This window comes from Pteropus medius, unplaced genomic scaffold (genome assembly GCF_902729225.1).
Source record: "Pteropus medius unplaced genomic scaffold, Ma_sr-lr_union100, whole genome shotgun sequence".
NCBI classification, from domain to species: Eukaryota; Metazoa; Chordata; class Mammalia; order Chiroptera; family Pteropodidae; genus Pteropus; species Pteropus medius.
Genome location: NW_024355205.1, coordinates 31,734,293 through 31,747,959, shown reverse-complemented (window position 1 = coordinate 31,747,959; position 13,667 = coordinate 31,734,293). Strand labels below are relative to the sequence as shown.

At 42.9% G+C, this 13,667-nt stretch overlaps 1 protein-coding gene across 12 annotated transcripts in view; it reads right to left on the bottom strand.

The window, feature by feature from the left end:
- ITSN1 (intersectin 1) overlaps window positions 1–13,667 on the bottom strand; it is a 180,539-nt gene that overhangs the window by 57,524 nt on the left and 109,348 nt on the right. For 10 of the 12 annotated variants that reach the window (XM_039857557.1, XM_039857552.1, XM_039857563.1 and 7 more), the window contains 5 exons: window positions 12,461–12,708; window positions 10,487–10,646; window positions 6,853–7,058; window positions 6,047–6,132; window positions 2,188–2,354 (listed from right to left, as the gene is read on the bottom strand). In XM_039857557.1, the coding sequence (XP_039713491.1) occupies window positions 2,188–2,354; window positions 6,047–6,132; window positions 6,853–7,058; window positions 10,487–10,646; window positions 12,461–12,708 (867 nt within the window). The remainder of the gene's footprint in view (window positions 1–2,187; window positions 2,355–6,046; window positions 6,133–6,852; window positions 7,059–10,486; window positions 10,647–12,460; window positions 12,709–13,667) is intronic. The other 2 variants (XM_039857561.1, XM_039857564.1) reach the window with 1 other exon arrangement.

Sequence of the window (13,667 nt, the reverse complement as noted above, 5' to 3'; positions counted from 1 at the left end):
GTTTTGATTCTTGAAATTTAATAACTATTTACTAGGGTAGGTTTGAGTTAAAAATTTTTTACTCTGATTATGCTTTCTGTATTAATAAACAAAGTTAGACAATACTAATCTCCTTTGCTATGTTTATAGGCTGTGCATCAAAATAAAGGAATATTGATGACACGAGATTCCAAATGACCAGTTACTTTCCCAGTACATTCTTATAATATACTCCCTATATTCCATAAAAAGAACAAAGCGATTGGCAATCCCCAGTGATGGAGGTCAAGCAGCTTCAACGGTCTCTCTGTTAAATATCACAGCCAGTACAGCAGCGAAGACATGGCCAGAAGGCCAGGTCCTGTCCTGGCCCTCCTCGAGCATGCAGAGGACAAGCTGCCCAGGCCGGGGAGCCCTCGCCTTTCTCAGACAGATGGGAAGCCAGGCCAGCCCAACCCCTCCTGTGCCTGGGGCGGTGCTGGCATGGGGGGGCGGGGGGCTGGTCTGGTTTTCACCTTTGTCAGGATACTTCCCTTCTATACTGAACTCTGTGTCTAAGTAGGATGAAAGAGCTGACTTTTAAGATTTTTTTCATTATTATGAAATAATGCAGCTAAATGTCTCAAATCTTTAGCATTGCTTCTTCTTCTGTGGCTAATAATTTAAGACTGTGGTTGAGAAAGCATCTTACTTTTAAAAAAATGTCAGTGTGTTTTTTAAAACTTATTGACCAGATTTTTTTTAAAACAGAAAACTACATATCATTTACTAAAATATAAGTAACGGCTTTCGTGTTTGAACTGATCCTAAAGGTGAAGTCACTTTAAGAGGTTTCACGTGTGGTAGGAGACATCAAGCTTAGTGTTTCGTGTTTCCCCATCCCCTGAAATGTCATCTGCATGATTCTTATTGGCTCCAACTGGCTGGCCTGGAGAAGAGGTTCACTCCCTCTCCACAGATCTGCAGAGGACAGACAGTTCGCCAGCTGTCTTACAGGGAGAGGTATTTTCTTTCCTGCTTCTGCCAGATTCTCCAAGGGTGAGCAACTTCTGCAAATCCCTCCAGGGAATCTCGGCGAGCTGTTCTCAAGACCATAGCAAAGGAAACAAAACAAAACAATAAAAGCACTCCCTAAAAAAAAAACAAACGCATGAAAAATGAAACTATTCCTGGGAACTGCAGGGAAGGTGAGAGGCCGGTGGTAGCACTATGTGCACGTCACCAGGTCCCAAAGCAGCCACGGGCCAGTGGAGGAGCCCCAGGTGCACCCTCCTGCTGGCATTCACGTGAGACAGAGGCTGTGTGTGCCCCTTCACCTATGGCTAAGGAGATGGTCTAGGGGCTCTCCTCTTCTCTGTGCCTAGGAGGTATGAGGAGAAAGAAAAAGTGACTGAGAACTGACTGCCTGTGCTTAAAAAATAAAAAAAGCTAATTCTTGTTGGTTTATTTATACGCAGTGGATCTGTTCAACGACTACATTTACACCCTGAAATTCTCCACGAACTTGAAATTGGCCACGACCAAATAGATGGGCTCCCGTACTCAGCAGGCCCACCCCACCGGTCCATTAAACCTGCACTATCTCAAGGCCACCTTTTATACAACTGAATTTTTAGAGCCCTATTTAATAGCAAGGGGAGCCGATTCCCATTTATAAGGATAACAGCATTTAAAATAAATCCAGACCCTTATCTACAGAGATTCTAAGGCCCAGCCACAAGTGTACCAATCTCTTAGATCTTGTGTCTTCCTACTGTGTAGGGAAAAATATGAATTTTTAAAACTCTCTACTGCCCAATATTCTGGGGCCAGTGTCACCCAAACGCTTGTTTACGTGGGCAAAATCCCGCTGTGTATCTTCCTTGGGGCACCCGAGTTCAGTGAGTGACCGCGAAGACCTGATCAACGTTTACTCCAACCCCTAAGTCAGTTACATGCAGGAATCGGGACGAACGCTGAACGCTGTGCCGGCCGACGACGCAGCGCTGCCTCCGCTTAGCCCCAGGAGTTCTTCTGCTGGTGGGAAGCCAAGGCTTACCCTGCAGCACCAAGTGACAAGTTCAGACAATTACAGGTCACACTGTATTGGCTGTCACATTCCAGAACTTAGCAAAACCCAACAAAGTGTTCCACCTTCGAACGTGGTGACTCCCTGCGAAGAGAATCACTGCACAGAAAGGGAGAGGAAACAGTTAATGCGGGGTTTACCTCTGAATCTTTAAGCCTCACATAGTTAGAAGGGAAGACTCCGGACTTGTCGCCCACTGTTCCTGTCCACCAGTCACCATCTTTCTTGGTAACCAAAATCACATCCCCTTGCTGAAAGGTTAAATCGCCTTGCTCAGAACTCTCGTAAGTGTACATGGCAATAAATTCTGGTGGGGAGAAATAGTGAGATACGGAGAGAGCTTGATCGTTTACAGAAATCCCAGGCAGCTTTGTAAAAAAGCAAGTTTATGAATAAGGAAGTTAGAATAAGATCCATTCAAGAGAAAGGCTAGTCACAGATAAACACTGAGTGGCGGAATACCCTGGGCTCCAAATTCCCCAACTGCACGTAACAATCCAGTAACTGCAGACAGGGAGACAATCTCCACGAAGGATGACCCAGCCACAGGGAGAAAACCCAACCGCATGTCTACCATCGCTGAGTACCAAGAGCGATCTACAGTTTAACGTCATTTCTTTTTCAAATGAAAATGGTTTTTATGTTTACTTTTAACTAACATTTACCACGTACCCATGTCGTGCTGAGCACTGGGTTAGGTACAGTGACGTGAAGGCTCCTGGCACGCACATCAAATATCTGTACTTCAGTTCTGAGGGTATCAAGTCACGATTCTAGAAAATTTTCAGATACGGTTTTCCCTTTACGTAAATTAAGACGTATTTTTCATTATTCGAGTGCCTGAGTGAAAACTTATGTCCTAGTGTGCCATATACACAGATGGTAGGAAGCTGTTAGAACTTAAAATAAAAAATATACATTATTTAGTTTAAAATGGGCATCGACTTGTGATTCGAGGGCATAAACAGGTAGAGTGGGCTGATGATAAAAGCAGTGTATAGCCAATCCCAGAAAACAATCAAGTCTTTCTGAACAAGTTGAAAAGATAAACCATAGTTTCTTCCATTTTATTATTCATGTAATTTAGTCTTAAGAATAAGAACTAATGTTCTTTACTGTCTTGAATATGAAGGGTGTGCATTCCAGAGGAAATTCTCCTTTTTTAATTATAAACAGCTGATTTTACTAAAGCTTAGAAACCAAGTCACGCTCTCAGAAAGATGACTAGACACAAAATCCTAGACACTACACTAGGTACAGGAGAAAAAGTTTACAGAAGAATGAACAAAAGTTTCTTTTTCCACTTTTTCTCCATTTTATCCCAGGCCTTTGTACCTATTTTTAAAAACCAATTTAAAAAAATCACCATTAAGCGAAGAGTTCGTTTTTATGATGGATGCTGTAAGCTTCCCACTAAAACTTCAGATGACAGTCCTTAAATGTAGAGCCTAATGTTAATTAATAGGCAGAAATTTAGTCCGAAGGACTCCTTTGGCTAATTGTAAGAGCCTCTGCAGGAGGCCCTAATGAAAGCTAAAACAAACACAAAAAAAACACAACCCCCTATTGCTTGTGCTAATGCGGGCGCTCTACCATGCGGGAGAGAGGCTGCCTCGCCTTCAGCAGAGCTGACCCGTGGGTGGGGGCCAGCAGCGACTGCTGGTGAGTGCTGGACCCACGGCAGACACAAGGTCACCCTAATGTGCCAGGGAGAACAGAAGACTCTCTGTCTTCAGCCCTGCAGTGCTGGTAACACACACCTCCACAGTTAAAACTGGAAAAAATGATTTCCCACACGAGGAAATCGAAGTTTGGCAGCTTTAATAAGGACATTCTTTCTCCGTTAACATATTCCTTTTCCTGACTCCTCAATTCTGACCCTTCCCCTTTCATTTTGCTCCTTTACCTGCTCCTTAGTTCATGGACCGCCACTTAAGACAGGCTCCTTGGCAATCAATATTTTTCCCACTTAAAAGTATTGCGCTTAAAAGTCACTTTCTCAAAAATGGATCCAAATTTCGAAGTAATTTTCAAAACGCTTAAGAAATTTCAGAAGCATGAACTCCGGCTGAACTTAATACTGCAGTATAAGATACCAAGGAGACCGAGAAGACTGTAGCTTTACTTGTCCTGCCCTGCACACAGGAATCTGTGGAGCTGCTTAGGGTTTCAGTGAAAACTGGGAGACATGAGGATGGATACGCAGGGGCACCTCACTGCTCAGACCCTCCTCATGAGACATTTAACACAGGGCACCGGCCTTATTATTAAGCGGCTCGTTAACATATGTAAATATCTTTCTCAGAATTTCAGATGCCAATGGCTTCCCGCAACCCTCTAGAATGCCAGCTATTTCCTACTATTTCTAGTATCTAAATCATTTCGAAATGGATGGAATACAGGTCGACTAAGATTAGAATCTAATTCTCTTCTGTTGCCCAACTTTAAGATGCGTGTGGTTCATCCATGACCAATATTTATTGAGGCCTCAAGTGTCGAGGCCTCTGTCTATGTTTCAGAACAAAACCGACAACTCCGCTGGCAAATGAGAAGCTCCCTGCTTTACGTGGCTCTGTGGACAACCCACGAAACGAAGCAAAGAGGAAGTAAAAGTAGCAGACGTTTACTGATCTTCCCACTAAAAACTGGACACGTATGAACTCATATCCCTTGTAATAATATCTTAACTCAAAGTGTGGTCATTATGCCCACTTTACAGATGAGGAAGTTAAGGCATGACCAAAATGATAAGGTTACCAGGTGAGGGAGCTATCTCAGTGATACCTGATTAGATACAACACGCTGAATTTGGTGGTGGGGGTACTGACTGCATGTGCTGTGTTTAAAAGAACTTTCTGCCTTGTTCTAACAGTAGATTAAAAAAATCACTAAGAATATATAAGGAGAACTATGCTAATGATTGTTTGATGGTGACACCAAAAGCTGGATGCAACAAAATGCTGGACTTGTGCAGTGATGATGAGATTTTATAGCTATTCCTATAAACTAAAAAAAAAACCCTTTTTTACTTGTCAAATTCTTGAAAAAGTAGAGTGTGAAATACCATTAAACCTTAATCCTTGCTTTCGCCATATAAACTATTGTTTTAATAATTCTATTTTTCACAAGGCGAGGTTTCTAAGGAATGCAGCAATCTCATAATGGCAAACTAAATAAAACATTCTATGCTCATGTAATTTATTCAAGGAACCCATGAAAAGTTACTATAGAATTGAGTAGACATCCGTTAGCTATACTGCTCAGACTTCTATATCAAAGCCTGCCTAAATTAGGTACACTCTTCGATCAGTACTATGAGAATGGCTCTATTGAATGTAGAAAAAAACATGAGATTTTTTACCATTACAGCCTGAATCATGTAGGTTTTGTTCATTTTTAAACCCATACTATGCTGGCACATACAATCCTTAGGATTATGTCACAAAACAAAGACCGGGAAACAAAGCAATTAATTGTTTGTGTAAAAAACACTCAAGATGAATTTTTTTAGGCCTAAATAATCTGGTGTGGTTATTTACATGGAACATAGAAACTGAACTTCTGTTTCATTTGGGGCGGTACAGATGGCACTGATGTCACTGTGACGACTTTACCGAACTGTGTAGTTGTGGTTTTAAAACAAAATACTTACCTATAAGTCAAAAAATAACAATGACCACAATTTAGCTATAGAGATGCTCAGGAAACTTGATCCTCAGTGACTATATGGGCCTCTTTCATAAGTAAAAGGGCTCATAATCAAATATAACCAGATTCAGTTTTTATAATCAATATATCTGATAGTATTTTGAAAGTCTCCATAAAATATTTTGATTTTGTAAAGAGCTAAACTTCATTTTACCTTAGAGTTTAATGTACTGAACATAAATTAATGCAGTCTATTTTAAAATGAAATCCAATCTCGTTTCAAACATTTGCCGTTTGCATTACATAATTTCATCAACCCATCTAAAGACATAGTTTAACTCAACTTCTCACCTTCTCCCGAAATGGCTGGCTTGGCTGCTGGGGAAGCCACTCTCTTTAGACTAGCAGCAGGACTTTCTGAAGAGCCAGAATCCATGCTGAAAGGGGGGTGGGGGAGCAGTATTTTAGTTTCTGTCTTCAAAGAAAATAGTACAAAAAAAAAAAAACTATTTCACATTTAAAACTTTGAAAAATCTACAGCTGAAACAGACACACATAGTTAAAACACATGATGAGGTCGTACAGAGGCATGGTGCTGGGTAGACAGCCAACGTGTCGGTCCCTCTTAAAGCATGACTGACAGATGCTCGGCCAATATTTCTGCTATTTTTATCTTCTTAAAGCGCATAATTTGTTTTAAACATCTATATGGTCGGAATAATCAGACGACGACCCTGTTAAGGTTCCACGCCACAAGGTTCCTAATGAAAAAGATAATTCATCCTTCCAGTTACTTCCCCAACGTTGGGCCTCTGCGTATTCGAGTATATCTGGCACAGCACTGGGTACTAAGTTTATGGAGAAGGCACCACATCGCCAACACATCCACAAGAATGTTTCAGGTCTCAGAGTAGAATTCTCTTTTGCAGAAGTTAATAAAAAACACGATATACAGGCTTCCTCAAGGGAAGGGAAACAATGACCATTTATCTGTAAGAGGCTCCTTTCTGGTTGACACACACTCTAACTTTTGCAGTTCAAAAGATCCAGAAGTCAAAAGAATCCTGCCAACTCCTATCCAGATCTGAACTGGTGCAAACAATAATTTAACGCATAAACTGTTTTCATCTAACAGAAGCAGAAAAACACAAAAATACCTTGTAGATTTCCTTACAGGTCCTGAAATGAGTTTCACGTAGGACTTGGGGAACCAGCCCTTCTGACCTTGAACTTCTCCAAACCACCACATGTCTTGCTGTTCCAGGACGGTGATGACATCGTTTTTGTTAAAATTTAAATGGTTGTCTTTCTTGGCTCTCCAAGGGTACAGGGCCTGCGCCTGTAGCCCCTCCACCTTTTCACCCTTGTGGGGAATAACATAAAGGATCTCTCATTACTTGGTGATTTGTTTTCAACTCGGGCAACAGGAACACTGGCACCCGCTCTCCAGTAAGCACACAGAGCACGCACAGCACAGGCGGCCCTGCCTCAGCGCAGCACGGGCTATAGATGCTTCCTTGTCTCTCGGTAATTGTTTATTTTCAAAAGTGGACGTGAAAACCTGCCAGCCTATTCACAAAGCCATTGTCTGACCCTCTAGAACTATCTATTTGAACAAGCCAGGGGGTCATATTTATTCTGTTGCACCTGGCTGTGGCCTTTCATATTCTGGTTCTATTTAACTCTCAAGTTGCCCAGGGCACCCCCGCCCCCCATTTCCAACCTGATGTGGATGCTGAGTTCAAGATTAATAGTGGAGCATAAATCTTACGATGTCTGAAAGGGTAATAAAGTGATATTTTAGTTTAGGTGGACATGGAAATGTGCGCTGCATTGGACTGTGCTTGTCTAAGTCCGTTTTTAGAACAGAGGTTTGGTTAGCGTAAACTCACTGTCATCACTGTTTATTGGGCGTCTATATGCGAGACATTATGGGGTTACAAAGAGGAATAAAATGCCATCTCTGCTGCCCCCCAGTAATTTAGGTTTAAACACTTTATTAATCGTAAAGCACTATAAAAACGGACAGTATGATATTATTAGCAAAGAACTCACAATTAACAGGGAAGAAAAACATACAAACTGTGACTACCACCTGGCAGAATAAATATGTTAAAAAGAGGTCCCATCTATTCACCGTGGGAACAGAGAGAACAGCGGGATTAATTCTGCCTGAGGGCAGCAGAGAAAGTTTCACAGAGGAGGAGCAATGGAGCCGGAGGAGGGTTCTGACAGCTAGGGCTCTGAGGGGAGGGCACTCCAGGCGGAGGACACAGCATGGACAAGGGCCCCGAGGCGGTACACCGCAAAGGGTCCAGGAAAAGGAGCACAATCCAGGGGTACATGCAGCCTAGTTTCACGAATGGATGTAGCAGAAGAGGCTGGAAAGGCAGAGTGGGGGCATTTATTCTCTTTTTAAAAACTATAACATAAAACCCTATAACATAAAACCATTCTAATATCTTAAAGCATACCTAACAAATACAGCCATGTCAAATTTCAATCATATACCATGTAAATGGACAAGAACAAAGGATTATGCCCCAAGACAGTTCATTCAGGACCAACGTGCACCTATCCTCACAATTTTCACGCCAACGTTGGACGATGCCCCTGTCTGCCCCGTGCAGGGCTATGACAGTGCGAACGGTTTCAGTGCCCGTGTTGAGAACTCCTGCATCCTGGTCCTCCTCGCGGCTTCTCACCTTCTTAAACCTGCAGCATCTTTTCTTCCTTCCATTTCGACTTGCAGCCCTCCGAATCCTCAGAACTGAAGTGTCTCTGAATTTCAAACACTCCCCAGGACCATTTACTCCTTACCCGCCACTTCCCTCGCTTGCGCTCACAGTTCTTCTGGGCTTTCTCATCCTCTCGGCCACTTCCATTTATTTCTCTCCGAGAATGGACCCCAGGGTCAGCCATTTCAACTGTGCCCTCGGTGGTCCTTCAGATCCTCTCACCCTGAGAAACCATCCCTGTGGGGTCAGCCAGAACATGGACTCTGGGTTTAATCCTCAAGTCTGTCACTAATTTTATGACCTTGGGCAATTATTTAATCACTTGAGGCTTCAGTTTCCATATCTGTAAAACAGATACTTTCTTTAAAAGGTTGTCAAGAAAGTCTGATACGATCTATCCGTAGTGTTGCTACGACAGTGATAAAAGCACGACAGCAGTGACAGCTTTTACGATGATTATTTCTAGGCCCAAACTATGAAGGGCTGCTGGAGGAAGCAGACACGGTGTGCAATGACCAGTCTAATCCGGGTGAAATTCAGCCTAGCGAGTCTTCATTCGTTGCTGAATTTGTCTTGCGCACTCTGCCAGTAGCACAACCTGCACTTCATCCTCTCCTGTATCTTTCTCCAACCTCTTCACCCTTCCTCTCTCAGAAGAAAAAGGACCCTGTCACTTTTCATGTTGTTTCCGCCTTACGCCAGAGAATCCGATTCTCTAGTGCCTGACTTTTCAGGCCCCTTCTTCTCCACTGGCAACGAGGCTGGTCCGTGCCTTTGCCAACGCCCTCCCTTCACCCTGCTCCTTCCCCTTCACGAATCTGAACACCCCCTCACCGATCGTTTCTTCTTTATGCCTCCGCAATCTGGTTGATCCTACCCTATCCCAGGTCACAAATACATTCCGCTTGCTATACCAAATGGTCTCTTCTTTGGGCTGACCAGGACCTTTAATAACACGAGCATCGGCGCCACCCCTTTCTGGAAGCAGCCCCCTTCTCCTCCACCACTGAGTCACCGTGCGGAGCACGAGACGCGTGCTAACCGCAGAACGGGGACAGAAACGAAGGAAAGGAACACCTGCTAGGAGCTCACAGAACGCACACGCTCTGTGTATTTTCCACATTCTCCCGACATCTTCTCTCCTTTGAGGATCTCACGTCCTTAGACCTGATCTGTGTTCCAGACTGGACTACCTGGATGTCCCGTTTTCACCTTGAACTTAACACGTCTAAAACCCAGCTCCTCCAACTAAAAACCAATTTCTTTTTCTGCCTTCCTTGTTTCTCTCAAAGGACGAATCTTTTTCTCAGTCCCGAACGTCTTTCCTTTCCCTTCTGCCTGACGGGTTTTGTGACCCCATCCTCTTTAGTTGGTGTCCTGTCTCGATGTCCTCCGTTGACCCTTCCGGCACACCACTACCTACCTACACGAATCTACCCAGAGCCCATGTTTGATAGGTCGTTCCCAGATCATAAACTGTCCCTGACCCCCAAGCCTGCCAGATGGACATTTGCTCTTATTCAGTTTGATCATTTATAAAAATTTCATTCCTTTTGTCTTTATTAAGTAAAAATAGAAATATTCAGAAATGCCACCTTTATCCCTTCGGAAGTTACTTTCTCTTAGTAGGACATTGAAGAGGTTCCCATTAACCTGCCATCAGTCTTTGTTTTTCCAATAAATACTCAACGGTCTGGCCAAATGGACCGACCCAAGATTTTCCCCTGAAAGCCGCTCCTCAGTCTTTTCTGTCTGACATGCCAGCCCTCTCCATGTCCTATTAAGATCTTACCCACGGCTTAAGATGCAGTGCAGATGCCACTTCCCCAAGAAGCTTCCCCCATCAGTCCAGGCAGAAGTTTACCCTCCTTCACTAATCACAACTCATTCCTGGCTCCTTAAAGGCTACTGGGAAAAACGTATCCCACGCTGCCAGCTGACCCAGATACATATAATGAGGCTCCTTCTAAATGACACAGTCGACAAGCATTTGCTGAATTTGTTGGTACCCTATAGCACGCTAGGTCTTCACGCTCCCAGTGACTGCATTTACCTGGCCTAAAACAGGAGATGGAGAGGAGCCGGTGGCCGTGGCTGGAGTAAAAGCCGATCTCTGCCTTAACTGGCCGGCACTAGGAACGGTGAGAGAGGGCTGGGCTGCCCATGCATCCCAGTTATCTGTTTCTGGCTTCTCATTTGTGCTGGTGGGCCACCTGGAAGGAAAAGCAAGCCACCATGAGGAACAAGCACTTCCTAACGCACCAGCTTGTCACCCACAGTAAATACAAACCCAGTACACATTGCTTGGGCTTTCTGAAGTTCAAGAACAAGAACAGGAGGCAAGAGCATTGCACTTGGGTTTGAGTCTGAGCTTCGCACACTCACAATGAGCCTCAGGCAAGTTATAATAGCTTCTCTGAATCCTGACTTCCTTATTGATAAAATGGGAATGATATACTGCCAGTTTGGTTGGTCCCATGAAATTCTGGAGAGGGAAATACTTTGTAATTCTAAAGCATCAGAGAAACATCCTCACCTGATCAGTACCGTCATCTGTAATAACAGCTAAATCAGCAAAAGAAGAATTTATACACCAGATATGAAAACACTCCAGCTTTGTAGCTGGTGCTTCGTAACACCCCTTCTCTGTCCCACCCATGGTACAGCAAGCACCTGGCCACAGGCCTACACACCACGGGAAGGAAGTACAAGTGGCACCCTTAGAGCAACCAGTTGTCCTGGATCCTCCGGGACAGTTTCAATTTTGTAATTTTATAACTGTAAATAAGCACATCTGTGTGGGTGCAGAATGAAACACAATTTACTTTTTACGTCGTTGTAAGACATAAACAAATTTGGAAATCACAAAATTCCTTTGTTAGACTGTACATCCTGATTTGGGGTTTGGAAAATAAGATGCCCGTAATTATAGCAGCAGACTGCACGCCACACAGTTAACGAGGAAACGAGGCGCACTGGAAAACATGGTATCTGTCTTCTATTTTAGCCTGCACTTTAGAAGTCAGCACTTTTCAACCAAGATCAAGGAAAGAAGAGTTTCAATTTGGACTCATGCTAACAGAAGGCTACTTTTAGCAGCGATTAGATGGGGCGGGCCTTGTTTAGCAGTTTGAACTTTTTATATGAACATATAAATAGGAAAAACTTGCTATTCCTTACATCCTTCCCTCCACTTCCTTCTGCCCTTGGTCATTACGCTCTTTTCTTTCCTCTATTTGATCCATCTGATCTTTCGCCAGCATTACGTCTTGACTCTTTGCCTTCGATTCGTTTCTTCTGAAAGATGGTTAGACTTGAGAGAAAATTTGCAACACTTCTTATTCAAATCACTTTTACGTGAATGCTACTATAACATATTTGTAGACAGCTGCATATCTAGATCGTGGACCTAAAACTGGAAGGGTGGACAGTGGTTTAATCTACCATTTCAAACCCCCGCTTACACCTGTTTTTAATGCCGCTTCCTGATGACCAAGGGCACAGTGCTAGCAGCGGCCAAGAGCACACATCACTTCACTCCCCCGCACATTTGTAGAAGATAGATGAAAGAGGAACGCTTTAAAGTCAACAGCTTTCTATTTTCTTCAGAACCACATGACTGTTTAATTTCTGTTTCTGTGCAGCAAAAAAAGTGCTATTGACATGCAGGAAATGACTGAATATCTGCCGACTGACATGCATTTCAGATTGTCATGAAACTGTAGTTGTCCATGTCTTCTATAAGAAACAAAGGTAGATGACTGGACGAAATGGGAGACCAGGCTTTCTTCCATGCCCGGGAAAATCATTGTTGAGCAATGATATAATTAAATCCAGTTCAGAGAACATAATCCACAACTTGCCAGTCAGTAGGCCAGTCAGAGAAAGTGGTAATGAAAGGGAGCCAGCTCCTTTACGCAGAGGTACAACCCAAAGCTATAAAAATACTTAAAGGCAAAAAAAAAAAAAAAAAAAATCACTAAATGGAGATTTCAGAAGTCATCAGAAACAGCATGGCTATACGTACGTGGAGCTGAAGTCGGCCCAGTTGTTGGGGGTCGTGGAGGGCTCTGACGAGGTCGCTGCCAACGGAGTGGGTGTCTCCCGCACAGCCAGTTTGGGTGCAGGGGTGGAAGACAGGTCAGTCCCTGGTTTGCCTGGAGCAGGAGCCTCGTTTTCTGGGATTTTCTCTGCATAGTTCGCAGGAAACCATCCCGTCTTTCCTTTTAATTCTCCTCCAAGCCATCCCGGTTCTCCAGTTTGGCTTTCGTCCACCTGCAGGAAAGTCGCGGTTTAATTTTAGTGCGACTAAATCAACCCCTAAAGACACCAAACATTCTCCCAGAACAAAGCCCGAAGCCGCTGACCCTGTCAGACTGACACACGGCACAGACGGTTCTTCATCTTATTCTTAGACTAAGTCTGGAAAAAACAGTCTCTAAACATTGACTCCGAAAAAATAGTAGGTGCTATAATTCAAGTTCTTATTCTTTGTGTTTTTTTAGCTCTCCCCCGCTCCCTTTTCTATTAACGGCAGTTCAGATAAAGTGCCTGAAGTCCTAAGGCCCATAGTTTAAGATTTTAGAGCGATTTTGAATTGGAAAGTGATCTGACACACTTCATCACTCAAGAAGTCATGTAATTATTAAACGTAATTTGACTTGGCTTTATTATTTAAAGTTGAAAGCCGAGGGTGCAATCAATATAAATTTAGTACTCTAAAAATCTCTCGTAATGAAGTAGTTATTCAGCGTAGGGACAAGAAAGATAAAAAACACAGCCTTAGATGGCTTCCATGGGAAGCGAAGTTGACTGCTGTGTTTAGTCATTTAAAAACTCCACAGACACATAATGAGAAAATTAAGGGAATGATTATTTATAGTAACCATCAATTTAATTAAAGTCCCATAGTTTCCTTTTGTACGAATTTAACTTTAATTTTCACAAAAGTGTACATGAAAACATAGAATTCTGCTGTTTAAAATTTTCACAGAGGGTATTTATTATACCAAATGCTTTTAATGGTTGCATTTTATTTTAATTCTGACTCAAAAGGATCATTCAGAGTCAGCAGAATGATTCTACTTATCTTCGCAAGTTACCCCCACTATTTTATGAGCAACAGAAGAATGACTTTGGAGGACAATTACATTCACTGTTAGAAAATTATATTCATTATTATAAGTGAAATAAGGGCCTATCAGAGATCTTATCTTATTTTCAATCCCTTAATA